This window comes from Aspergillus undulatus, assembly GCF_047715775.1.
Source record: "Aspergillus undulatus strain CBS 261.88 unplaced genomic scaffold BDV17scaffold_78, whole genome shotgun sequence".
Classification (NCBI taxonomy): Eukaryota; Fungi; Ascomycota; class Eurotiomycetes; order Eurotiales; family Aspergillaceae; genus Aspergillus; species Aspergillus undulatus.
In genome coordinates, this window is record NW_027396682.1 from 96,652 (window position 1) to 118,381 (window position 21,730).

General features: G+C 51.0%; 11 protein-coding genes across 11 annotated transcripts; 5 read left to right on the forward strand and 6 right to left on the reverse strand.

Annotated features, from left to right (window-relative positions):
- Positions 1–317: 317 nt before the first annotated feature.
- Positions 318–2,426, forward strand: aclA (putative ATP citrate lyase subunit (Acl)). The gene is made up of 2 exons (XM_073759267.1): positions 318–1,151; positions 1,207–2,426. The coding sequence occupies exons 1-2, from the start codon at positions 711–713 to the stop codon at positions 2,221–2,223; spliced, it is 1,458 nt and encodes a 485-aa protein (XP_073610767.1). The 5' UTR covers positions 318–710; the 3' UTR covers positions 2,224–2,426.
- Positions 2,427–3,064: 638 nt separating this feature from the next.
- BDV17DRAFT_295933 (uncharacterized protein) lies at positions 3,065–3,631 on the reverse strand (the record flags this gene model as incomplete). Its single annotated transcript, XM_073763188.1, has 2 exons — positions 3,065–3,480; positions 3,544–3,631. 2 exons carry the CDS (start codon positions 3,629–3,631, stop codon positions 3,065–3,067), a joined length of 504 nt encoding a protein of 167 aa, XP_073610768.1.
- Positions 3,632–3,710: 79 nt separating this feature from the next.
- BDV17DRAFT_275843 (uncharacterized protein) lies at positions 3,711–4,087 on the reverse strand. The gene has a single exon (XM_073759268.1). The coding sequence runs from the start codon at positions 4,076–4,078 to the stop codon at positions 3,893–3,895; it is 186 nt and encodes a 61-aa protein (XP_073610769.1). The 5' UTR covers positions 4,079–4,087; the 3' UTR covers positions 3,711–3,892.
- A 605-nt stretch (positions 4,088–4,692) lies between these two features.
- BDV17DRAFT_301381 (uncharacterized protein) lies at positions 4,693–6,026 on the reverse strand (the record flags this gene model as incomplete). Its single annotated transcript, XM_073764244.1, has 5 exons — positions 4,693–4,943; positions 5,003–5,410; positions 5,464–5,585; positions 5,641–5,874; positions 5,950–6,026. 5 exons carry the CDS (start codon positions 6,024–6,026, stop codon positions 4,693–4,695), a joined length of 1,092 nt encoding a protein of 363 aa, XP_073610770.1.
- Positions 6,027–6,222: 196 nt separating this feature from the next.
- Positions 6,223–7,793, reverse strand: BDV17DRAFT_275845 (FAM50/XAP5 family protein). Its single transcript, XM_073759269.1, has 3 exons — positions 7,348–7,793; positions 6,698–7,292; positions 6,223–6,645 (listed from the first exon to the last, which is right to left on the reverse strand). Exons 1-3 carry the CDS (start codon positions 7,587–7,589, stop codon positions 6,331–6,333), a joined length of 1,152 nt encoding a protein of 383 aa, XP_073610771.1. The 5' UTR covers positions 7,590–7,793; the 3' UTR covers positions 6,223–6,330.
- On the forward strand, positions 7,775–9,336 carry fip1 (cleavage polyadenylation factor subunit FIP1). Its single transcript, XM_073759270.1, has 3 exons — positions 7,775–8,122; positions 8,175–8,227; positions 8,277–9,336. Exons 1-3 carry the CDS (start codon positions 7,973–7,975, stop codon positions 9,049–9,051), a joined length of 978 nt encoding a protein of 325 aa, XP_073610772.1. The 5' UTR covers positions 7,775–7,972; the 3' UTR covers positions 9,052–9,336.
- A 151-nt stretch (positions 9,337–9,487) lies between these two features.
- BDV17DRAFT_275852 (GroES family chaperonin) lies at positions 9,488–10,554 on the forward strand. The gene is made up of 4 exons (XM_073759271.1): positions 9,488–9,597; positions 9,747–9,971; positions 10,082–10,140; positions 10,196–10,554. Exons 1-4 carry the CDS (start codon positions 9,595–9,597, stop codon positions 10,218–10,220), a joined length of 312 nt encoding a protein of 103 aa, XP_073610773.1. The 5' UTR covers positions 9,488–9,594; the 3' UTR covers positions 10,221–10,554.
- BDV17DRAFT_275858 (uncharacterized protein) lies at positions 10,555–12,386 on the reverse strand (the record flags this gene model as incomplete). The annotated part of the gene is made up of 1 exon (XM_073759272.1): positions 10,555–12,386. A coding segment is annotated over exon 1 (1,577 nt), but the record flags the coding sequence as incomplete, so codon positions are not given.
- A 1,143-nt stretch (positions 12,387–13,529) lies between these two features.
- Positions 13,530–15,450, reverse strand: BDV17DRAFT_275861 (nucleoporin FG repeat-containing protein). The gene is made up of 3 exons (XM_073759273.1): positions 15,251–15,450; positions 14,782–15,177; positions 13,530–14,714 (listed from the first exon to the last, which is right to left on the reverse strand). Exons 1-3 carry the CDS (start codon positions 15,319–15,321, stop codon positions 13,769–13,771), a joined length of 1,413 nt encoding a protein of 470 aa, XP_073610775.1. The 5' UTR covers positions 15,322–15,450; the 3' UTR covers positions 13,530–13,768.
- A 187-nt stretch (positions 15,451–15,637) lies between these two features.
- BDV17DRAFT_225330 (uncharacterized protein) lies at positions 15,638–17,582 on the forward strand. The gene is made up of 4 exons (XM_073755693.1): positions 15,638–16,108; positions 16,197–16,259; positions 16,321–17,189; positions 17,243–17,582. The coding sequence occupies exons 1-4, from the start codon at positions 15,894–15,896 to the stop codon at positions 17,455–17,457; spliced, it is 1,362 nt and encodes a 453-aa protein (XP_073610776.1). The 5' UTR covers positions 15,638–15,893; the 3' UTR covers positions 17,458–17,582.
- Positions 17,583–18,173: 591 nt separating this feature from the next.
- Positions 18,174–21,140, forward strand: BDV17DRAFT_225332 (uncharacterized protein). Its single transcript, XM_073755694.1, has 2 exons — positions 18,174–19,929; positions 19,983–21,140. The coding sequence occupies exons 1-2, from the start codon at positions 18,388–18,390 to the stop codon at positions 21,054–21,056; spliced, it is 2,616 nt and encodes an 871-aa protein (XP_073610777.1). The 5' UTR covers positions 18,174–18,387; the 3' UTR covers positions 21,057–21,140.
- The last annotated feature ends 590 nt before the right edge of the window (positions 21,141–21,730 follow it).

Consider the following 21,730-nt stretch of genomic DNA (forward strand, 5'->3'; position numbering starts at 1 on the left):
TCTGTGTACAGGGTCTGGTGCCCCTCATTCCGAGCTTCGAGAAGCTCTGGTCGAGGTACCAAGATGCCACCTGATATACCCACCAAATCTCGAATCTCCTAGTCTCGACTAGTATAAAGATAGTGTTATGCAAGTCTGCCAACAGAGCTAGAATATCAGACTCAACAAAACGCGTGGGATGGAGTTGTTGCGGTGGGAACAGGTATTCAGGCTACAGCGTAGGGCGGATACTGCAACCTAAAAATTACCGGGCGGGCGATCCCCAACGCTATCTCGGTATCGATAAAGCTCCAGTAGGAATCAGACGCCTCCCGCCCAACAACAGCTGTCGCTGGAGCTGACCGCACGAGGGGCCCAATGCCCCACCGCTGCTCTGTTCCTCTGGTTTGGTATCTGTCGGTATCAGAATCCTCAGTACTGACATCGTTACCAGGTACCGGCATCAGCACACCTTTTGTTTTCCCCCTCCTCAGCCCCTTCACCATAATTTATCTTCATCTGAAAGGCCTTTTTTTCCGCCGACCTCGCAGACAAATTATTCTCACGTCCTTCCCTCTCTTCCTCCATCCTCCTTTCCTTCTCTTCCATATACTCTTCTTAATTGTCAACCGGGGCTTGCTTCCCATACACGCTTCCTACTACCTTCTACTCTCTCTGTCGACCTTTTACTACCTCACAACCTCTCCTCGTCCCTCACCTCCACATACACCATGTCCGCAAAGTCAATCCTCGAAGCCGATGGCAAGGCCATCCTCAACTACCACCTCACTCGCGCTCCCGTCATCAAGCCGACTCCTCTCCCTCCTTCCAGCACTCACAACCCTCCTCCCAGACTCGCCTCTCTGTACTTCCCCGACGACCTTGCTGTAAAGGATGTTCTCGACCAGGCGGAGGTTACATACCCATGGCTGCTGGTCCCCGGATCCAAGTTCGTGGCCAAGCCAGACCAATTGATCAAGCGGCGAGGCAAGAGCGGTCTACTTGCCCTGAACAAGACCTGGGCTGAGGCTAGGGAATGGATTGAGGCTCGTGCTACAAAGGAACAGAAGGTTGAGACTGTCACCGGTGTCCTCCGTCAGTTCCTCGTCGAGCCTTTCGTTCCTCACCCCCAGGAGACCGAGTACTACGTCAACATCCACTCCGTGCGTGAGGTAAGAATGGTCCCCCAACACCTTGTTTACTACGTCCAGAGCTAATATGTCCTAGGGTGACTGGATCCTCTTCACTCACGAGGGTGGTGTTGACGTTGGTGACGTTGACGCTAAGGCTGAGAAGCTTCTCATTCCCGTCAACCTCAAGAACTACCCCTCGAACGAGGAGATTGCTTCCATACTCCTCAGCAAGGTCCCCTCGGGCGTCCACAATGTCCTGGTAGACTTCATCTCCCGCCTCTACGCTGTCTACGTCGACTGCCAGTTCACCTACCTTGAAATTAACCCTCTCGTGGTTATCCCCAACGCCGATGCCACTTCCGCTGAAGTCCACTTCCTTGACTTGGCTGCCAAGATCGACCAGACCGCTGAGTTCGAGTGCGGTACCAAGTGGGCTGTTGCCCGTAGCCCTGCTAACCTCGGCCTGGCTGCCGCTGCTACGTCCGACAAGGTCAACGTCGATGCCGGCCCTCCTTTGGAGTTCCCCGCTCCCTTTGGCCGTGAGCTGAGCAAGGAGGAGAAGTTCATCTCGGATATGGATGCTAAGACAGGTGCCTCTCTCAAGCTCACCGTTCTCAACCCCAACGGTCGTGTCTGGACTCTCGTTGCTGGTGGTGGTGCTTCCGTCGTCTACGCCGATGCCATTGCCTCCGCTGGTTTCGTCAGCGAGCTCGCCAACTACGGTGAATACTCCGGTGCTCCCACCGAGACACAGACTTTCAACTACGCCCGCACTGTCTTCGACCTGATGCTGCGCGCCCCCACTCACCCCGATGGAAAGGTCCTCTTCATTGGTGGTGGTATTGCCAACTTCACCAACGTTGCCTCCACCTTCAAGGGTGTCATCCGCGCTCTGCGGGAGGTCGCCCCCGTCCTCAACGAGCACAAGGTTCAGATCTGGGTTCGTCGTGCCGGTCCCAACTACCAGGAGGGTCTCAAGAACATCAAGGCCGTCGGCGAGGAGCTTGGCCTCAACATGCACGTCTACGGCCCTGAGATGCACGTCAGTGGTATCGTTCCTCTTGCTCTCCAGGGCAAGCAAACTGATATCAAGGAGTTTGGTTCTGCGTAAACGAAAAAAAAGAGGGGCGTTTTCTGATCTACATAATTTAATTCTATACGAGGTTCATTCTCAACGCACGGCATGACGGTTTTCTATATTTTCATTCTTGTTTCCTTCTCTTAAATCCATGGTAAAGATGATTGACGAAGGTGATATTTCCTTGTACGGACAGACTTCAGGTTCTTAGATCCAAAATAGAACATACTTCTAAAGTCAATCTCAATCTTAGCTTTGTCTAGTAATAGGCAGGTGCGGCCCATCACTGACTTCCCCCATTGCCGATACCCATGAATTTCTTCTTAATACCCTCCAACGATTCCCGCACCCTTCAGCGATAATTTAACCCACTGTTAGAAAACCAGTGCGGATCCAACATCAGCTCCTCAAGCCCAAGACAAAGCCCTACCCAGTCAACGGACTGCCGAGTCTGGGAGGCAGCTAAGTCCGTTATCAGAAATACAAGGCTAGGACTGCATCGCCCAATCCAGTATGAAGTCGGTAACGTCCACTGAAACGCCACAAGCAGGTTCCTTGTATCGTCAATCCTCGCTTGAGGACTTGAACGATCCTCCTTGATCACATCCATGATCGTGAAAACAATATCAAATGGTACGTTAGCAAAGACAGAGGGCGGTGATAGTGGTGTCTTCTTGGTCTTCTTTCTCACCTGTTTTCGAGGTTTTGGTGGTTCTGATGGTTCTGATGGTATTCTTTAGCCGCCTGCCTAATCAACGCTTGAATTTCAGGAATCCGCAGCGGACTACCCTGCTTGTGCCAAATTGGTCAATCCAATCTCCTTCCATAACGGTCCTGTGTGGGTACAAGAAGGCTCTTCGGATTGATCCCGCTCTCACGTCATCGCCCCAGACAGGTCCCTGATCAAAGCAGCAATACTCATAGCGCTCTCCAACAAGGTGCAAAATTTCATAGCTGGAGTGCCCCAGCTCTCTGTACTCTTCCCGGTTCCAAGGGTGAATGCACGCAGGTTCCCCTTCAATTCTACCTCTCCGGTCTCGCGACATGCAAGCTGCCAACAGTCCGTGTGCATGGGATACCCGATGCGCCTCCCGGCTTCTCGATTCCTATCTGGCCCGAAGAGGTTGGCCATGTGGAAGGTGGCGTTCCAGCGGTCCTCGACTTGTCCGCATGCGTTGCTCACCCGGGCTCGAAGGGGTTCTATTGAGACGGGGCGAGGACGCGACTTTGAGAGTGACCCGTATGCTATTTCCGAGAGGGCGATGCGCTTCGAGACTGGCTCGTCGAGGACTAGACTCGACCCATTAGAAATGGCTCCATGAATACCGATCTAGGTGGGTATATAGAACTTACTCGCCCGGTGATAGGGCAATCTGTCGACTCGGCCCTTCTTTGGGTAGTATTCGTCTTCCACCTGAGCGGTGGGGACAGTTATGGACATTTTCTCCCTCTTGTCCCTTTTGCTTTTTCTGATCTTTATCCAGTCTTCTCGTCCTTTGAGGCCGTGCCCTCTGTTGCTGGGAATATCTACGCTCAGATTATGCAGCGGACTTTAGGGTAGTACCTCGACATCGTAGATACTCGTCGGCTGAGCTTACGGACCCTTGTTCATTGGGACAAGGTGGTGATATTTACATAGACATCTCTTCTGGCAATAATACCCGCCGGAGCTAGTCCGGATTACATCTCTCTTTAAGCCTACCTATGGCTTGGAATATGTGATGGTCAGCCATGGTAGTACTATAGTATGTTTGGTGGAGTGATATAGTATGGGAACAGCGGTACAAAACAGTCGTAAAGAAACACGTAAAGCAAATACAGCAGTCCAAATAAGCTTAAATTTAACATCGAGATCAAGAAGGTCCACACAAGCTGTTCCTGATCGCATGGGGCTGCCTGTCATGGAGATAATTAAAGATGGGGTCGTGGCGTGGGTGACAGTCGGTTGGCAGGCGGGCGGATGGAAGGATGACGGCGGGACGCTGTAGAGTGGTGCTGCTGCTGCTTCCGTCCGTCCGAGGGTGGACCGGTGACTAGCCCTAGTCCTTGTGTCTTTCCTGCTCTGCGAGGGACGGGGTTTCGGGATTATTTATAGGTGCAGTTGTTTGTTTGAGGACTGACAGTATGATATAAATCTAAGTCTCGCGGGTTTCGCTTTATGTTCTCATCTGCCGTGGTGTGCGTATGTATGGCAGGAACGACGGCCGGCGCTTTGAACATACAAGGCCCTCGGTTGAAGACCAGTTTTATGTAAAGCACAAATGGGAAAAATTATCTGAATTGTGTTTAGAAAAATCTATTTATCTATTCGACATTAATTACCTCTGTCAGTAATTGTGTGGTTTCCTCATTTTGAAGTGATTCTGTCGTCATGTCGCATTATATATACTTTCCCTGTAATATGGGGGGGGAGAATCGCACCACGTCGTACCTCGATATAGTTATAGATATAGGGGCACCCGTCGTTATATCTCTTATATAAATCCATACACAAGCCTCACATCAACTAAGCGTGCTGTTGAAAAACGACGCTATCCCCGGAGCACCATCAGTCGGTCTATAGCTTTGAACATTCAAAGCCTCCCGGTGGGTAGGAGGATGATGACGGCCGTCCATGTATCCTTCGGTGGGCGGTTGATTAGCGTGAAAGCGTTCCAGCATGATACTATCGTTTGGTAGTTGAGACATTCCAGTTGAAGGACGTGAGGGGGCAAGTCGCATACGGTGTTTTGGAGTAGCATTTGGAGGTTCGCCTGAAGATCGCTGGTCAGTGTCTCCCGGTATCATGCAAAGACTGAACGTATCCACGTACCGCTTCTTAGTCCAAGCACCGGACGACTCGGAGGAGGCATCGCATTTGCATCCTTCTGCTTTCGACCTTTTGAGCTTCCCGTCCCACTCCGTTGATGGCGATGAAGTTGCTCTACTCCACCCAAGTCCACAGAATATGCTCTTTGTTGATAGGCTGATGGGGTCTGTGGTGGCATCGATGCACCGAGATCCTGTAAGGCTGGGTTCACCGGGCCATTGCGCGGAGCGTCAAGGGAGTTCATTGCTCGGGAAGCAGCGGCGGTTTGCATCTGAGATCTCATGGCTCGTGACTTGAGAACATTGTAGAGATGGGTGATTTGCGTAAACTTCTTGCATTTCTCTCGGCACATATTAGCGAGCCTTTGGTTTTCCTTGCGCAGTAGTTCCTGTGCCGTCTGCATATCTGGTGCTATATTATCAAATCGAGTCTCAGTAGATAGCCGGATTGACAGATGCACGAACCATTAAGTCTCTTCTGTAACGTCGAAATGTCCTTGTTGGCGTTGTGAATCACCTTGTCCATCTGGGTATTCAAGTTTGCGTATTTATCCTTCAGTGTCTTGCCTAGAACTTCCTGGTAGACACTTATGTTCGTATCAGCCTTGCTGCACGCAGTGATATAGGCAGGTTGAGCCGTACGTCTCCTGAGTCATTTGATACGCCCAGAATTTTAGGGCCCGTCCGGTACATTCCATGATGGTGTTGGGGTCGAGTCCACTTAGCACACTTGTCTTGTAATCTTCTGTCGGTTGCAGAACGGTCGATACGGCGTCGTCGGGGTTGAGGAGGGCCATGTTGCAAGCGGGACAGGGACGTTCATCTCCATATCGTGTGAGGCCGGAAGACTCGGCGCACTGAATACAAAAAATGTGCCTGAGAAGTTAGCATGTAGCTCTCAGAAGGTTCGAATAGCTGCGCATGATGCCACTTTCTAGGTGCAATACTCACGAGCAAGTTGTGACGACGGCTCTGTCCTTCAAAGATGCTCGGCACTGAAGGGAATTGCATCTGAGATAGGAGTCCATAATCGACGGCGCTGGCTAGCCGATTTAATGAGGAGGTTGTTGTTACTGTCGCAAGGTTCCAGTGAGAAACTGAGATGGGAGCAGAGAGTGAGGATGCTGTAAACGGCCTCGGGCGAGGCCGCGCACCTGCAACTTATGGAACTGCTCCAAGTTGAGGTCTGCTACAAGACAACAATAGGCGAAAATGATATTCGGATTAAGGAAGGTGACAGTATTTTCATTGGGTATCTTAGAAACATGCATTAGCTCCAACGCGCCTGTCTATGTGGTAATGATCTATATATATTGTGCTGCGAAACAGCGCTCAGAAGAAAAACGTATTGCCCGAAGCATCACGTCTTGTCGTACGCATCTTCTCTTCAAAGTCCGCGCCCGGCTCGTACTCCCGCCATAGACTCGCTGGGAAAATGTGTTTGTTCCGCTCGTACCACCGTCTATCAACCACCTTCGTTAAGGTAGGATCCCTATTGCCTCCCTCGAGCTCGTCATTACTCGGCCGGTGCATAGGATCGTCAGTAGGAGGTGGCGGCGGAGGCTTATTAGAGTAGTCGAAGAGCAGCCCCCCGGTGTTGGAGAAACTGGGGACACTATTTGCAATGAAATAATATAGCTCGTAGTGCTGAAACCGGCTGTTAGCAAGAAGCCACAACTATGATGAGGGGAGAACTTACGTGTGGGATGATAACTTCTCCCTTGACAAGCATCAAGTCATCCACACTCACTCTCGCCCATTCACGGCGATTGAACTTTCGGCCTTTTGATGCCCCGCTGGTATTACTGACGCCCAACTCGGCACCTACTTTTCGACACCGGTCCAGAAGCAACCAAACCTGATCTCCTTTCTTAACTTTCGCTGTACCAGCAGGTATGTTCGTTCCGTCGTAGAAGACAAATGGTACTAATATCTCAGTATTCTTGATAGCATCCTGCATCACCAGAAACTCTTTCCGTAAGGCGTCTCGTGCTTCCGCTTCTGCTTTGAGAGAGGCTTTCGTCATTGTCTTCGGCGGAGGTGGCGCTCTGGGATTTGGTGTGATGCGACGAGACTGCGGTGCTGAGCTTTCGTCGAAAGGTGTACCGGTAGCAGACCGCGATGCACTCAACTCGGCTGGAATGGGAGTTGAATCTTCGGCAGCCTTCGCCTTTATTTTCTTGGAAAGTTCGCCATCATCCTCCTCTTCCTCGTCATCCCCAAAGGATAGCTTGCTCTTGGAAAGTGGCTTCTTCTTTTTCTTGGGGGGGCCCTCGCTCCGTGACGTTGAGTTTCTATCGGTTGCGATCAGCGACAAGTTTGGGAACAATGGTGGACGCCTTCACTCACCCGTCTGTCACATCGCCACCTGAAGGAGTTGCGCTTCTTGAGTTACCCGAAGTAAACCTCCCTAGCGACTTATCATGCGCCTCGCGCTCTTTCTGCTCTAGGACCTCTGCGCGGCGTTTGCGGAAATCGGAGAGATGGACAAGACCAACTGTCTGTGACTTGAGAAGGTCTTCCGCGGAAGCGGTTTGACTTGTAAAAGATCGGGGCGTCGAGCTCTGACTGGGCTGTTCGGACGGTAGCATTTCGCGTGTTGGAAAGACCTCGAAAGAAAATTGCAGAGATGTTGAGCAGTTCAGTTGATCTTATCGCATTGGATCGGGAAGTAGTGGACGGCACGTGACTGCCTGTTACATGATTCCTTTATGCTGAACAGCGTTCAGAAGGTGATCAAGGCTTATAAAAGTTTGAAAAAGGTTTCTTTAGGGATTAAGGTAACAAGAGCCTATCAAAACGAGATCTTTATCACTTTATTTGTGCTTGTCGTGTTTCTTGTTAGTTAAAAGGAAGCAGAAGACGCAAACAAAGCAAACACTATTGTCTCCGCAGTGCAACAAGGAGCAGAGCTTCGACATTTTCAACTTCTCTCTCTTCTCAAATCCACTGTTATCCTAAAATATCGCGCACCATGGACGAAGACGATGATGACCTCTACGACCCCGCTGATGCGGTACCAGTCACCCAGCCCCGAGACCCTCGAAGGCCGACGACCGAAGCTCCGATGCACGACTCCCATGATGCGGAGGAAGAGGAAGAAGAAGTGGAGGAAGACGACGATGTAACCAGCGCTTGAACCCATCACGCCGGACCCAACTGATAACGGGCACTAGGACGATTTTAATATCATCACAGAGGCTCCCGCCGATGCGCCTCCTCCAGAAGCGTGAGGTCAATCGTCCTCGTGATGATCGCATTTGCTAAAAGTTGCGCAGTCCACACCCTCGTCATGCAAGCTTAAAATCCGATCCTCAACGAACCCCATCCGTCGATTCATCCACCGCTCCTAAATCTCAGACACCCTCCGTAACACCGAAGGTTGACACTTCGGCGTCAGTGCCCGCTGGTACGAGACCTGTGTCACAGAAGCCAGGATCAGCATACCCCCCGGTGCACGCGTCCTCAATCGATGTACATGCAAACCCCATCCACCCAGCTACCGGCAAGCCTGTCTTATTGACGGATATGGATGTCGACTTCCCCGACGATGACAAGCCATGGAGGCGGCCGGGAACAGATCTGACGGACTATTTCAATTACGGATTTGACGAGTTCACCTGGGCAAGCTATGTTCTGAAACAACAAGAGCTACGAAAAGAAGTTGGAGACCAGAAGAGACAACTGGATGACATGCAGAGTTTCCTGACGATGGGATTGCCTCCGATGCCCGGTGCTCAGCCGGGAGCTGGGCCCCCAGCAGCAAGCGCACCACCGCCGATGCCAGGAATGCCGGGGATGCCAGATATGAACCCAGACCTGATGCAGGGTATGCTGGCGTCAATGATGTCCCAAGGGTTAGACCCGGCTTCTATGGACCCTATGGCTTTCATGCAACATGCCCAGGCAATGATGGGTGGGCAACCCGGTGCTGGCGGCGGTCAGCAGGGACAAGGTGGATTTGGCGGCCAAGGTGTTGGTCAAGCCCAGATGGGCTACGGAGGAGGTGGTGGTTATGGAGGTGGAGGTCGAGGCCGAGGACGGAGGTGGTAGCACAAGCCTGAAAGGCTATCAGACGGAGTCATTGATCATGAAATAATTATAATGCTCATAATAAAAATGAGCAATTGTTGCTTTTGAAGCTGCAACATTCTAATTATCTTCTTGTTCTTGCGCAAGGTTAGACACCCGGTAGTTTGCTGCGTTTTCGGATATAAGGAGCTGTAGACCTGTCGCAGCTGTGGTAAGCTCCAGATTGAGATGATAACATTTCTGGGAAACAAGGCCGGATCTTGGACGACTTCATTCAAGGAAATAGCCTCCTGTAGCAAGTCAATGAATATTATCGATTCGTCTGTGATTGTGCTTGCAGGTTGTTTCGAGCTAGAATATCCTCGGCACTGGCAGTCGTGGAGAAGCTGGAGGTCTTGGCATTCTGGAAATTTCTCGCGAGTCCAGATCGGATCTTCTTCCCCAGCTCGTCGACTTGCGCTTTTCTTCTCTTTTTGCTCCCACGTCTCTATCCATCCACGCCTGTTACCCTTCGCATCTAAAGCCGTTTTCTGTGCTAATCACCTCCTCATCTCCACATTCACTATGGTACGCTATCCCAATGATTCTCCGGCTATCAACTGCGCGCCCGACAAATTTTCCAACCGCGGCCGGACCCCTGCATCAACGATCCCGGCTTTGAGGTCGGCATTTGCTTCAAGAAGACTAGATATACTAAAATTTACCCTTCTTTATAGTCTCTCCTCCGCAACGTCAAGAACCTCGCACCCCTCCTCGACCGCGTGCTCGTCCAGCGCGTCAAGCCCGAGGCCAAGACCGCCTCTGGCATCTTCCTCCCTGAGAGCTCCGTCAAGGAGCAGAACGAGGCCAAGGTCCTCGCTGTTGGCCCCGGTGCCGTTGACCGCAATGGTCAGCGCATCCCCATGGGTGTTGCCGCTGGCGACCGTGTCCTGATCCCTCAGGTACGTCTCGACAGTTTCATCAGTTAGAATTGCATGGGCTTGAGTCTTTGAGGATCTAGCTTCATCATACTTCTTCGGGGAGTACAATTGCTAACGTGAATTTGTCTTAGTTCGGTGGCAGCCCCCTCAAGGTCGGTGAGGAGGAGTACCACCTCTTCCGTGACTCTGAGTATGTCTTCCGTTACCCGCAATATTAGCGAAACCAGTCTAACAGCGACTCCCAGGATCCTTGCTAAAATCAACGAATAAGCAATTCCATGATGCGAATTTGACCCGACGCCTCAAATTGTTTCGTTCCACTCGGTCCGAAGCGTCCGAGCACGAGTCGTTGTATTATACCATTTGACAAAATCATGATCCTCAATGTTGCAGCCCTTATAAAGCCTAGAAAAGGAGCCCCGGATTATAGCAGGAGAACAACTCATCTCTGTTCTTCTCGCGTTCGGGGATATTGTTTCTTGCATTTATTGCCGAAAGCGTGAAATGACTGTTTTGCATACCACTTGATGTACTCTAAATCTAGCTCTTGCCTTGTTGGCTTCTTGAGCATAAGTAATAACACCGGATATCTCTTCTCTTTAACAGGACTCTCTCATCTTAGCTGCCCGCAGCTCTTTCTTAAAACAAGGTACGAGATGCCTTAACCTATCCATATTCACTCAATCTCATCGTCAAACCTCAACGCCCAATCACACTGCCAATCCCGTTCAATGAGCGATTCAACCCGCTTGAGTATCTTCCCGCCAATTATCCCCCCAAAGAGCCCTCTCCGCTCCTCCGCCGACATCTCAACAAACCTCGAAAGGCACCCAACACCATACCGCCCATCCTCATCCTCAATACCCCTTCCCAAAACAGCAAGGACAACCCTCGCCGCAAACGGATTCAAACCCGCCCTCCTCAAAAAGAGCTCCCAGATACTCTCAGAATCTCCCAACAAGCCGGCAAGTTGTGGTTGCGGGTTCACGGGCGTGAATGCAATTCTGTACCCAGGCTCAGATCCGAAGTGGGGTATAGAAGGCGGGATAACGCAGATGTGGTTATGAGCGAGGGCAAGGATCCAATTCGCCACCGACTCCGGGGTGAATGGGATTAGGAGCGGCGTTATGGATGCGTGCTGGTACTGAGACTGTCCAGCGGGGTTAGAGTTTGACAACGAGGTGCAGAATGCGTTTAGGGAGGTTAGGGATGCCAGGAGGTGTTTATCGGCTGAGAGATGCAGATTTGTCAGTCGATTCTTAGAGTGTTTCGATTGTTCCGGGTTGTGGGTTATGAATATATATAGATGTTCGTAGCGGGATGAGAGGCGGAAGATGGACTCTCGGAGGGGTGAGTTTATACTTTTGATGCTGGCTTGAGAGGTATTGGTATTGGTAATGGCTTCAGTGAGGGTTGATTTGTGGCCTGGGAGGTAGAGCTGTATTGTTGCCTGGGAGATTGTCAGGATGATACCGGTTTTTGGGGAGAGGATGATATCTGCTTCAATTGGGAGGGGAGAACGGGGCGTTTGTGTTTGTATTTGATGGTAATGGGGTTGTGGTCTTGTCTGGTGCTTTGGCGTGACGGAACTTTTAGCGTAGTCCCGGTATACAAGTTTGGGCGGGTGTTCTAAGCCCTCGAGGCATTGTAAGACTCTAGGGTGTGTCTTTAGTAGTGCGGTTGATGTGAAGAGGACTATGCCTTCGTGGTTCGCGGGAGTGCGAGGTGCTTGAACTAGTTGGATTAGAGATGTATGCGTAGTCTTAGAAGCCACCGTATTAGTTTTCGGCTGGTCTTCCTGGACAGATGCTTGGATGTCGTTGCTTGGCTGCCCGGGGGCTTGAACGTCCTTACTGGTGAAGTAAGGACTTTTTGCGGGGATTTGTCTTTTCTGGCCTCTGCCTCTTGTCTCTAGAAAGGATGATAGGGAGCCGAGCTTCAGGCGCGGCTGTGCATCAGGGCCTCGTTGGGTTGAGGCGGTTTGATGCCCAGCACCATGAGATTGATCTTGGAAGTTTGGCGGAGGCTCCTGGTTTGATATTGTTTGTCTTTTAGGAAATCGCTTTTCGGCAATCGCAGTAGTATGGCTGAGTAGGTGTTGGGAGGAAGGTTGACGGTTTCCATTGAAGGCGGTCGAATGCAAATATTCCGTATGATCTTTTGTTTTGGAGCTTATGTTCGAGCTATTCTGTCGGCGTTTCTTCGCCACGGTGTGTCGTTCGGTAGTAAGGTCTGCGCCCTCTGAAGATGATGCCATGGCCCTCTTGATTGTACGATGATCATTATTTGCCGTCTTCACGTTGCTTGGGTCAGAAGTCACAGACTCGTATACAGACGTTGAAGTCTTGTCCACCGAAAGACTGCACTCTTCCGATGTGGCGCCAATTATAGATTCTTCTGATTTCGTATATAGATTCGCAGGTTGGAGGTCTTCCCCGTCTGGCAGCTCGATGTCTATCACTGAGGTATCATCGCTCGATTTATCTCCTCCAGTCGAAGCTAGGCACTCCTGCGGCGTTGCTCGAATTGGGCAAGAAGACATCGGCCTCTTCTCTGCTGCCTCAGACTTACAGCTGCCAGCTCTCTTTTCACTTGACGTCGTTCGACGGCGATACGAATCCAATCCAGCGTCAGTGGAGGATACTGGGCTCGGCAGCATGTGCTCAACCGGGATAGGTGCAGGACTCGAAGGGAAACAGTCGGTGCTCAATGGAAGGAGCTCAGGGGAGTCCATACTGATGTGATCATTCTGCTTCGAAGCAAATTAGTAGAAGTTGGGCAAGGCCTTTCCACTGACGTACATAGCGGCCCTCTAGCAAGTGCCACAGGATATCCTCAAGCTCTTCCGCAGATGGCCCATCATTGCCCTTGACGCTTTGTATAAACGAGAAGCATCCCTTCGAGACCTTGAGCTTATCCTTCTTGACCCGTTCCAGCAGCGAGCACCCATTTCGTAGACCATGAAGCAGATTCGAGGCATTGAGCGTCTCTTGTATGTCGTCGGGCTGTCCCATCTCGATATCTTCAGCCCGATACCGCAAAGGCCTCTTCGACAATCTCACATCAGTCTCTCGCTCCAAAGGAAAAGTAATCGTCTCAACCCTGGCATCGTCAAACAGATGAAAATCTGGTAGAAGCTCATCCCAGCTGATGGTTATACTCCCCGCTTCGATCTCGCGGATAACGGCGGTCAAGAAACGAGCGCTTTCCTTCGAGGCACGGAGCTTCTCTTCTCGGAGTCTTGAGTCAAGGGTGGTGCGAGCAGTGCGAAGGCGAGTCTCGCATTCTGTAAAGATGTGTTGAGGCAGTGAGTCTCCGCGGTGGATGTTGAAAATGCTGTCGATGTGTGAGAGGGGATCAATTGCGGTATGGTCACTCGCTATTCCGTGGAAGCGAGCGTAGTCGAGAAGCGAGGGGTCCATTGGGAGATGACCTTGAGAAATGGGAGAAATTGCTCATCTGAGAAAGGTGACGGGCTTCGAATTTCCCTGACGGACAAAGGCAGAGGTAACCCGCGGGTAAATCATCTGTGGTGTTGATGTCTCTCACCTTGCCGGGACATAAAGTTTACCACCCGGTCAACAATACCCTGCTCAACTTAGTCAAGTCGAAGTGTAACTGTTTTCGTAGATAACGAGATTGGAATAATGTGAAAGTTGCCAAACCAATAGGTATATTCGCCTGTTTACTCTATTAAATTCAACGCCGTATCCAAAGTCACAATAAGGCACATATGGCTTGCCGCTCCTTGACCTTGATAACCAGACTCATATGCCATCATAAAATACAGAAGGATTCGATCAAACACAGGTTCGGAGTTACTGCCTCAGACCAGACGGCGCGCCCAGCACGACTTCCTGCGCCTGCTCCGTAACTGCACCTAGACGGCCTGCAACACCCAGGATTCCGGTCTCGACATCACTGAGAACAGCAGCAAGGTCGTTCAGGACGGACTTGAAGGCCCCATTTCCGTTGCTATCACGGTTTCGCGAAGTTGCGAAATCGTGGATCTGGCGTTCTAGAGTAGATTCAACCCCGTGGAGGTGGTCCTCGATCTCTTTGAGGTTCCGAGTATAGCGCTCCAAGACGACACCCATTTCATCGGAGCGCTGCGAGAAGTAGTCCACCAAGTTCACTGGTACTCCATTGATAGAGTTTGATGAAGGATCGCCTTCGACATTATCGGGGAGAGCGAGTGTGTTCTTGCGCGCCGACCGTAGCGACTGGGAATCCGACACCTTCTGATCCTGAGCCGACCACCAGCCAGAGCCACCTGTCGACTGGTATTGCAAGGGCAGCTTGAGAGTATCAATGGCACGGAATGCGACCTGAGCTTCAGCTGCGTCTCTAGATACGAGGCCACGCAGCTGGTCGATATCACTAGCGTCATTCTCCAGTGCGTGTTGCATTGTTTCCAATTTGCCCTGAACATAATCCACATCGTTCGGTATGGTTGATCCTTGGGCGGCGACGGAAGGAATCAAGTTGGCGACCTCATTGCACATATTTATCTGATTAAGTATAAAGGTATCGAAGCGTTCCAATTCTGTCTTGACCTCATCGGCGCAGCTCTCAAATTTCGTAGTCGGCAGAAGATTACTGATATCCACCTTCACACCCGGAATAACAGTCGAAGCCCCAGCTGCTGGTGTTGCTTGTGCGGGTTGCTGTGCGGTAGAATTCTGATTTCCGAAGAGCGACAGTGTTGGTTTTTGAGCCTGCTGTTGTTGCTGTTGCTGACCGGCATTCGAATTTGTGTTGCCACTAATATAGATGTTAGTTAGCCTGAGACTATCGCACAAGCTCTGCAATGGACTGGACTGATGCTTACAAGATCCCGGTGCCAGTCGTAGTCGAACCCCCTAAGCTAAACAGCGGCTTCGACTGGGCTTGGCTCGTGGAGGTTCCTCCTGTATTCCCGAACAGTCCTCCGGTACTGCCGCTTTGTGTGGTGGTGGTGTTGGCGCCAGACGTGCCGGAGAAGAGACCGCCGGATTGCGGTTGACTTGTAGTAGTGGTGTTGCCGAACAATCCGCCGCCCGACGTGCCACTTGACTGACCACCGAGCCCCGAAAACATGTTCGATCCAGACGATTGCTGTGTGTTTGTGGTGCCCATGTTCCCAAATAAACTCCCAGTTGGTTTGGATTGGGCCGCGGCTGTCCCGAAGAGTCCTCCAGATGCGCCCGTTGAGGCCGGCGTGCTTGTTTGAGTAGAATTGCCACCACTATTGGCGCGAAGAAAAGAAAGTTAGACAAAACAAGACAAAGAACCAAACAGTAAAGTTGAGAAAAACTCACAAGAGAGAGTTGGCTGAATTGGTGTTGATGGAGAGCCCAGTTGACGGAGCTGCGGGTTTTGAAGAAAACATTCTTTCGCCCAAGGATGAACGGGCCTCTTCCCGTGATGTTGACGCGATCGGAATGAGACAAAGAAAAACCCCGCTGCAGCAGTTTACCGAGGGAGCAACTCCTTGCTGGAACAACAAGCTCGAGCTGACGCTGAAAAATATTATTGGATCTGGGACTGGGTTGCTGTCCAACGCTGTTGTTGTCGCCGGCCAAGCTTGGTTTTTCCGGCGCCGAGGCTTTTGGTCAAACTGGGAAAAATTCGCCGACGCTAATCAACTACATCTGAAGCTTGTCCATATCAAGTTCCAACGTCAAGCCAATAGAGGCCGTGGGTCAGTTGGTTTCACTAGTAATGTACGCTAGCTGACTTTATCAACTTTTTCACGGTCCCTGTACTGTCATCTCGCTCAGGGTTATCTTAATCGTTGGGAGTTGCTGACCCTGCTCGACTCCATGACTTGAGTATAAGGCCCTTCGTTTCCATCGTACGCAGCGGCGAAGGCTCTCTAGAAAACCCGCTTTATTGTGAACCCAGGATAGAAGTTGGGGGAAATGCAAAGCGCTGAATTTCCACCGTGTTAGAAGATCAAGCATGAAGTTATCAGCGACCTCCAGAATGCCGGGGAACGAAATATCCAGTTCGGAGCCAGTACGTATTGCTTCAACTGATTTTGGCATCATAAGGAACTCGCATCCCGCTCAAAGCTCTCCTCTTCAACATATTGATGCTGCGAGACAAGGTGAGGAAAATAAGAAGCAGGCTAGTGAGCTGGCTGGCAACTTGAGCTATTTCAAAGGTGCCGAGTGGTGAGTCTCTTCTCGCTCCCATCACTCATGAGCTTCATGCCACATCTCTCTCACTACGCGCTCTTACTGAGATTCAATGACCCGGCAGGTCCCCAGATGGTACGACAATCCTCACAGACTCTTCGGACCATCACATCAGAACCTACATTGTGTCAGTTCACGCTCTATCTATTTCAGTGTGTGGGTTTACAGGTCTAACCAACCTCGTGCAGCCCCCCAGATCTTCTCGAAGAACAGCAGTCCCCTCATCGCCTCTCGCCATACTCTGTCCTGCCGTCCGGAGAGCCAACATATGCATCTGCTTTTTATCCTTTCTTCTCCCTTCAAGAGCCGTCTTCCACTTTGTTCCTGTCATCTGTCAGAGACCATCCGATCAGGCTGTCCTCTGCACTGGTCCCAGAATCGGTAGCGACGTACTCGCTCGTGAACCCAACGACCGAAGCTTTCATAACACCCCATTGCATTATTTACCCTCCTACTTTGGCTGGTACGCATTTCATCACCGGATCAGATAGCCTCATATGTCTCTTTGACGTTTCCCGTTCAGGGAAAGAGGGCCCTGTTTCTTGGATGCCCACAATACCGAGCAAGCGCAAACAGTCGGTCGGGGGAGGCGTGGGGATGAAAGGTATAGTATCTGCCCTGGCGCTCAGTCCGAACCGAGACGGTATCTTGGCGGCCGGTACCTTTTCGCGAAATGTCGGACTCTATGATTCGAATGGGTCCGGGCAATCTCTGGGGACGTTCAATGTCTCAAAAACCGAAGCAGATCGTCATATTGGCGGGTGCGGAATCACTCAACTTCTCTGGAGCTCGTGTGGACGGTATCTCTATATTGCTGAACGCAAAAGCGACGGTGTCCTGGTTTATGATATCAGAGTTACTGGACAGCTTCTCGGATGGCTTCAAGGACGCAAGGCTCTTACAAACCAACGGATGAAGATCGATTTGCTTCAGACGGAACAGAACGGCGCGCACGAGATCTGGGCTGGTGGTACGGACGGCACTATGAGACTTTGGCAGAGCCCAACGCACACTGCTGGTGCACAAGACCCAACCTGGCAATGGAAGGTACATGATGGTAAGTGCAGATCGGACTGGCTCAAGCAATGTTCTACTAACACAACGAGCAAGACTCGCTCAGCAGTACTGTCATGCATCCAATGGGTGAAGTCGTTGCTACAACATCCGGCCAAAAGCATTTCAGAGACAGCTCCGAAGGCCTATGTCAAGAACAATCTAACACGAAGATCGCGAGTTCGTTGAACATTTATTTCCTTCCTCATGTACCTGGGCCGATGGTGGTGGGCAATCCGCTTCAGCCTGAAAGCTTCGCCGACAAAAACTGAAGGTGGAGGAGATTGTGTTGAACACGTCTCGAGGGTCAGAATCCAATTTGGTGTCTTTCTATGGCACTGTCAGCGTGGATTGTTCTGGACACATTGGGGTAACGAACCAATTCCCATTTTCGCGGACGAACTGATTGATATGTTCAATGCAAAAAAAGCGGAAGCGAGTGACACTTTCTGCTCATGACGTCCTTCGCCTAACTCGCATTGCCCTCTTCGGAAACCTGGGGAAAGTTGGATATAGGCTTCGATGAAGGTATCTACAAGTGGGCTCTGGGGGGCAGCGCATCATGCAGGGACGTGCAATCGATTGGCCTCTCAGTTTTCATTCCGGTCGAAGAGAGTCTCATTGGGACCGCCAAGCAAAGCTGACAATGGATTGTGCGCAAAGCCGCACTTCTCCATTCACAATCGGCGGACACAATTGGTTCTTTCAATAGGCGGCTCCTTGCTATTGTGGCTATCGTTCACAGAGGCCCGTGCAGTCACAACACAACTGTGAATCAGATAACTCCACTCCAAGGTTCCAGAACTGCCCTCATCACTGGCATCTTCTCCCAACCTTTGTGTAGCCTATCATAGAGCCTCAGAAAGCCCTACTTCTGTGAATCTATATACTAGATTCACAACAGCATGGTGAAGGTCCAGTGTGGACACCAGGTTCTGCTCAGCAAGACCGCCTCTACCTGAGGCTTCTATAAAGTCTCTCATTCCTTCATCTTCCACTTCGCCAATCTCCCTTTCACCTCCCTGATCGTCCTTCTTTCCGTCATTCTCTTCATCAGCTTTATCTTCCGTTTTGCCCTTAAATAACCGTTCGTTCCTCCAAGAATCCATCCAGTTATCCATCCATCTATCACCGAACTCTTGTTCGTTCCATTGCATTGCAATTCAAGGATATATTACCAGGGCTCCTCGGGAATATCAGCCATGGCTTGCAATTCAAACGACGTCTCCCAGCTTATGGCAGCTCCTGCTGGTCAGGACATGTCTTCTCAATTCCCTGCCTTGCAAGGCTTTGTGAGCGTTCCGCAGACCATTTTTTCAGCTCAGATGCCTGTTGGCACGGGAGTGGGTTGCAATTTTGCCCAGTCATCTTGCCACGGACCTACCATGCAGTCGAATTTCGGCAAGTCCTTCATTCTGCCGGACAAGAATGAGGCCAAGTCCATCATGTCTCAGCCAGGACAGCAATCGTTCCAGACCTCTTCCTGCCATGATTTCACTCCTGGCTATCAAATCAGTCAAACTAGTTACGAGCAGCGCGTTCACGGCAACGACCCGGGAGAAACCAGCTTTCATTCCGATTCGAATGTTTCGCATTACGACTCGGCCAACTTTGCGGGCAGTGGAAGCTCCGATAGTTTTGACTCTCTTGATGGCACCGGCGACTATGAAACGTGGAAGAACAGCTCTGGCCATGTGATGGGAACAGCCAATGCCAACTTGCAGGCAGCGTCTCCTCGGCATGATCATTCTCAGTACTCCTTTGAATCGGCTGACGCTGCAAATCCTGGACTTCACGCGGGTAGCAGCCACAATCTCAATGGCTCAACTACCGACCTCTCTCTCGGACCTCAGAATGATAGCAACGACATGGGGTCGGCCACCGTCAACCCAAATGTGGTGCTCACGCAACTTCAATTCACCCAGAATGCCGGCTCTGGATTCATGGGTCTCAGGGGGGAAACTTTCGAGAATCGTATGCCTCTAAATCCCACCCCTACCATTCACCGGAATAGCACTCCTTCACAATCGCAAGTCAGACCGGGGAACCCCATGGCCAATGGTAACGCCGATGTTGCAATGGGATATCGCTCCTCTGGCAGTTCCTCGACCACTAACAGCTTTGCAGAGAATGCCAATGGCCATGAACTCCTGGCGGATTCTCTCCACCTTTCCGAACAGACTTTGGGAGACATCAACTCCTCACTCGCGCACCATGCCAGCAATAATTCTCAGAACATCTCTGATTTTGCTCTGACGCAAACGGAAGAAAACCACGAGTCGCAGTCGCAAGTGGATGACGATGGACATGGACTTAAGCTCTCTGCATTTTTAGGAAACAATGATATTTCCCCCGGTAGTGCGTCTCGCAATTCCGACAGCGAGCGGAAATTACCCACTAGCGGTGATTGGGACCAACAAATCGACGATGGGCTTGCTGAGCGTGACCCTTTGTACCGAGACGCAACCCTCGAGGCACTTGGACGTACCACCGAAGGGCCCCCCACCGAGACTGAGTTCTCATCGCTCGATGATGCCAGGGAGAAAATGAAAGGTAAATTCCAGATCCCAGAGGAAGATGCAACTCTTCCAACAACCGACACGCAGAACCGGGCCATCGTCAAGGTTTTGGTCAAACTGTGGGTTGACACTAGTTGTGCCAAAGACAACCCCCCCTACATAGCGGGCTTCCAGGCGAGGAGCAAGGATCTCAAAGAGATAGAGTTGTACTGCTGGGAGATTTTGGTGAGCCTTCTGAAGAGCCATGGCTGAGACCCGTGCTAACCAATTATGACTAGGAAGCAACAATCAGATACACCAAGGAAGGGCCGCTGATCAATAAAAAGAATTCGAAAAAGCAAAGGGGTAACATTGGCTCGTTTGCTTGCAGAATGGCTGCCGTCATAGAGACTGTTCACTGCCACAAATCAATCTGCGAAGGTGTAGCAAGACCCTCCCTTTGCCACCGGCTTGTCCAAGACCCCCTGGGAGAGCAGAAACGATGCATGGACAATCAGTCCGTCAACAAACGAAAGGCTGAAAGCTTGAAGCTTGGAAACGAGGAGAAGAAGAGACAAAATATGGGTCATATTTCCAGTTTTTCGGCCTTTGAACAGCACAGCAGGCCAGCAGACAATGGAACGGTCAAACTACAGCGGCGGATGAAGCTACACCGCACCCAGAATAATCCCTCTGGATCGCCCGTGCCTCGACGCCGACGTGGTACAGTAGGTGGTGACCTTCAAGTCGAGAGACAACTCAGGAAACAAGAAGCTGAAGCTCCCTACTACGACATCTCAAATCCCCAACAACAAACAAATGTCGACAGGGTCGCCCAGTCTAATGAAGCTGGGATGCGCCGTTATTCCACACCAGTTCCGGGTATGGCGAACCCATATGCTACCGCCCGCCCCGACGATGCTGTTTCCCAGGCGCCCGCGGGTTATATCAATGCTGGAGGTTATAGCGCACCCCAGCCGCCAACCACCAGTGTGAACGGGGCCCAACAACTCGTCCATAAGTTTGATACATCGGGAGGAGTTACCTTGCCTTCATGTGTGGTCGACGATTCTGGCAACATTCAACAGGCAGCGTATCCAACTCCGCAACACGACCAAATGGCGCAAGCGACGAGTGACAACAATGGCTACAATCAACCTCAGCAATCCACTCATCAGCCCACCGGCATTCCGCCGCTTTGGGTACAGTATTACGAACAAATGGACATGCTACCAAACCAGTATCAACCGCAGTCCCCTCCGCAGAGCACCCCCGCCATGAATAGTGCTATGAACACTCCCCAACATCTACAACAGGCCTCCAATCCCCGCCGTGATTTGAACGTCTTGAAGCGTCACCACTCTGGGCCCTGACGTCTTTTCCCACCATCCTCTTCCCCTTCGCCTTGGACGGAGTCTAGGCATTGGATATCCCGGAGGTGCACGGCTGAGCAGTACAAGATCTTACAGACAACACAAAAATCCACAAAAATATTTGGAACGGACATTCTGGCGAAATGGAGGGAAACGACCAAACGATTTTTACGAAGAATGGGCAGCCCTCTCGTTATTGTCAACGACATGATACCCCAACAGCATCGATAATCCAATAGCATGATACCTGTCTTGGGAATTATACGGACGGTTTTGGGACGGTTTTGAAGGCGCTGGGTCGTTTTTACTTCCTTTTCGCTTCGCGTTGCAGAGAGCTGTTGAGTCGGTTGCTTTTTTCTTGCTGCGTTTCGTTTCGTTTCGTTTCGTTTCGGATTCGTTTTTTGGTTTTGGTTTTCTATTTTCCCATGCATCTTGATATTGCGCAATTATCCGTCTAATCCTTGGTTTTGCTTTTGGGTCTCGTTTTTTTTTTTTTTTTTTTTGCATTTAGTCTTGGTGGTTTTGGGATCTTCGGCGCTCGGGGCTCGTTCAATTTTTCGGGGGGGAAGCTTACTTCGATAGCTGAGATGCCAGATCTGCTGGGCAGCTGGCTCTCATAGATGTCTTTAGAGGTTGGTCCTAACTTCGCAATAGACAAGAAGCGATTACCTTAG

Excerpts from the sequence above, each read along its gene's own strand:
- BDV17DRAFT_225332 (XM_073755694.1), top strand. The coding sequence starts at position 18,388 with ATGGCTTGCAATTCAAACGACGTCTCCCAGCTTATGGCAGCTCCTGCT. Across the intron at positions 19,930-19,982 it reads TGTACTGCTGGGAGATTTTG|GAAGCAACAATCAGATACAC; the intron begins GTGAGCCTTCTG and ends AATTATGACTAG.
- BDV17DRAFT_225330 (XM_073755693.1), top strand. The coding sequence starts at position 15,894 with ATGAAGTTATCAGCGACCTCCAGAATGCCGGGGAACGAAATATCCAGT. Across the intron at positions 16,260-16,320 it reads CACATCAGAACCTACATTGT|CCCCCCAGATCTTCTCGAAG; the intron begins GTCAGTTCACGC and ends AACCTCGTGCAG. Across the intron at positions 17,190-17,242 it reads GCAATGGAAGGTACATGATG|ACTCGCTCAGCAGTACTGTC; the intron begins GTAAGTGCAGAT and ends ACAACGAGCAAG.
- BDV17DRAFT_275845 (XM_073759269.1), bottom strand. The coding sequence starts at position 7,589 with ATGCTACCGTCCGAACAGCCCAGTCAGAGCTCGACGCCCCGATCTTTT. Across the intron at positions 7,293-7,347 it reads GGTGGCGATGTGACAGACGG|AAACTCAACGTCACGGAGCG; the intron begins GTGAGTGAAGGC and ends CGCAACCGATAG. Across the intron at positions 6,646-6,697 it reads GAGAAGTTATCATCCCACAC|CACTACGAGCTATATTATTT; the intron begins GTAAGTTCTCCC and ends AGCCGGTTTCAG.
- aclA (XM_073759267.1), top strand. The coding sequence starts at position 711 with ATGTCCGCAAAGTCAATCCTCGAAGCCGATGGCAAGGCCATCCTCAAC. Across the intron at positions 1,152-1,206 it reads ACATCCACTCCGTGCGTGAG|GGTGACTGGATCCTCTTCAC; the intron begins GTAAGAATGGTC and ends AATATGTCCTAG.
- BDV17DRAFT_275843 (XM_073759268.1), bottom strand. The coding sequence starts at position 4,078 with ATGCGATCAGGAACAGCTTGTGTGGACCTTCTTGATCTCGATGTTAAA.
- BDV17DRAFT_275861 (XM_073759273.1), bottom strand. The coding sequence starts at position 15,321 with ATGTTTTCTTCAAAACCCGCAGCTCCGTCAACTGGGCTCTCCATCAAC. Across the intron at positions 15,178-15,250 it reads AATTCAGCCAACTCTCTCTT|TGGTGGCAATTCTACTCAAA; the intron begins GTGAGTTTTTCT and ends TCGCGCCAATAG. Across the intron at positions 14,715-14,781 it reads ACGACTGGCACCGGGATCTT|TGGCAACACAAATTCGAATG; the intron begins GTAAGCATCAGT and ends CATCTATATTAG.
- BDV17DRAFT_275852 (XM_073759271.1), top strand. Across the intron at positions 9,972-10,081 it reads ACCGTGTCCTGATCCCTCAG|TTCGGTGGCAGCCCCCTCAA; the intron begins GTACGTCTCGAC and ends AATTTGTCTTAG. Across the intron at positions 10,141-10,195 it reads CACCTCTTCCGTGACTCTGA|GATCCTTGCTAAAATCAACG; the intron begins GTATGTCTTCCG and ends AGCGACTCCCAG.
- fip1 (XM_073759270.1), top strand. The coding sequence starts at position 7,973 with ATGGACGAAGACGATGATGACCTCTACGACCCCGCTGATGCGGTACCA. Across the intron at positions 8,123-8,174 it reads AAGTGGAGGAAGACGACGAT|GACGATTTTAATATCATCAC; the intron begins GTAACCAGCGCT and ends AACGGGCACTAG. Across the intron at positions 8,228-8,276 it reads GATGCGCCTCCTCCAGAAGC|TCCACACCCTCGTCATGCAA; the intron begins GTGAGGTCAATC and ends AAAGTTGCGCAG.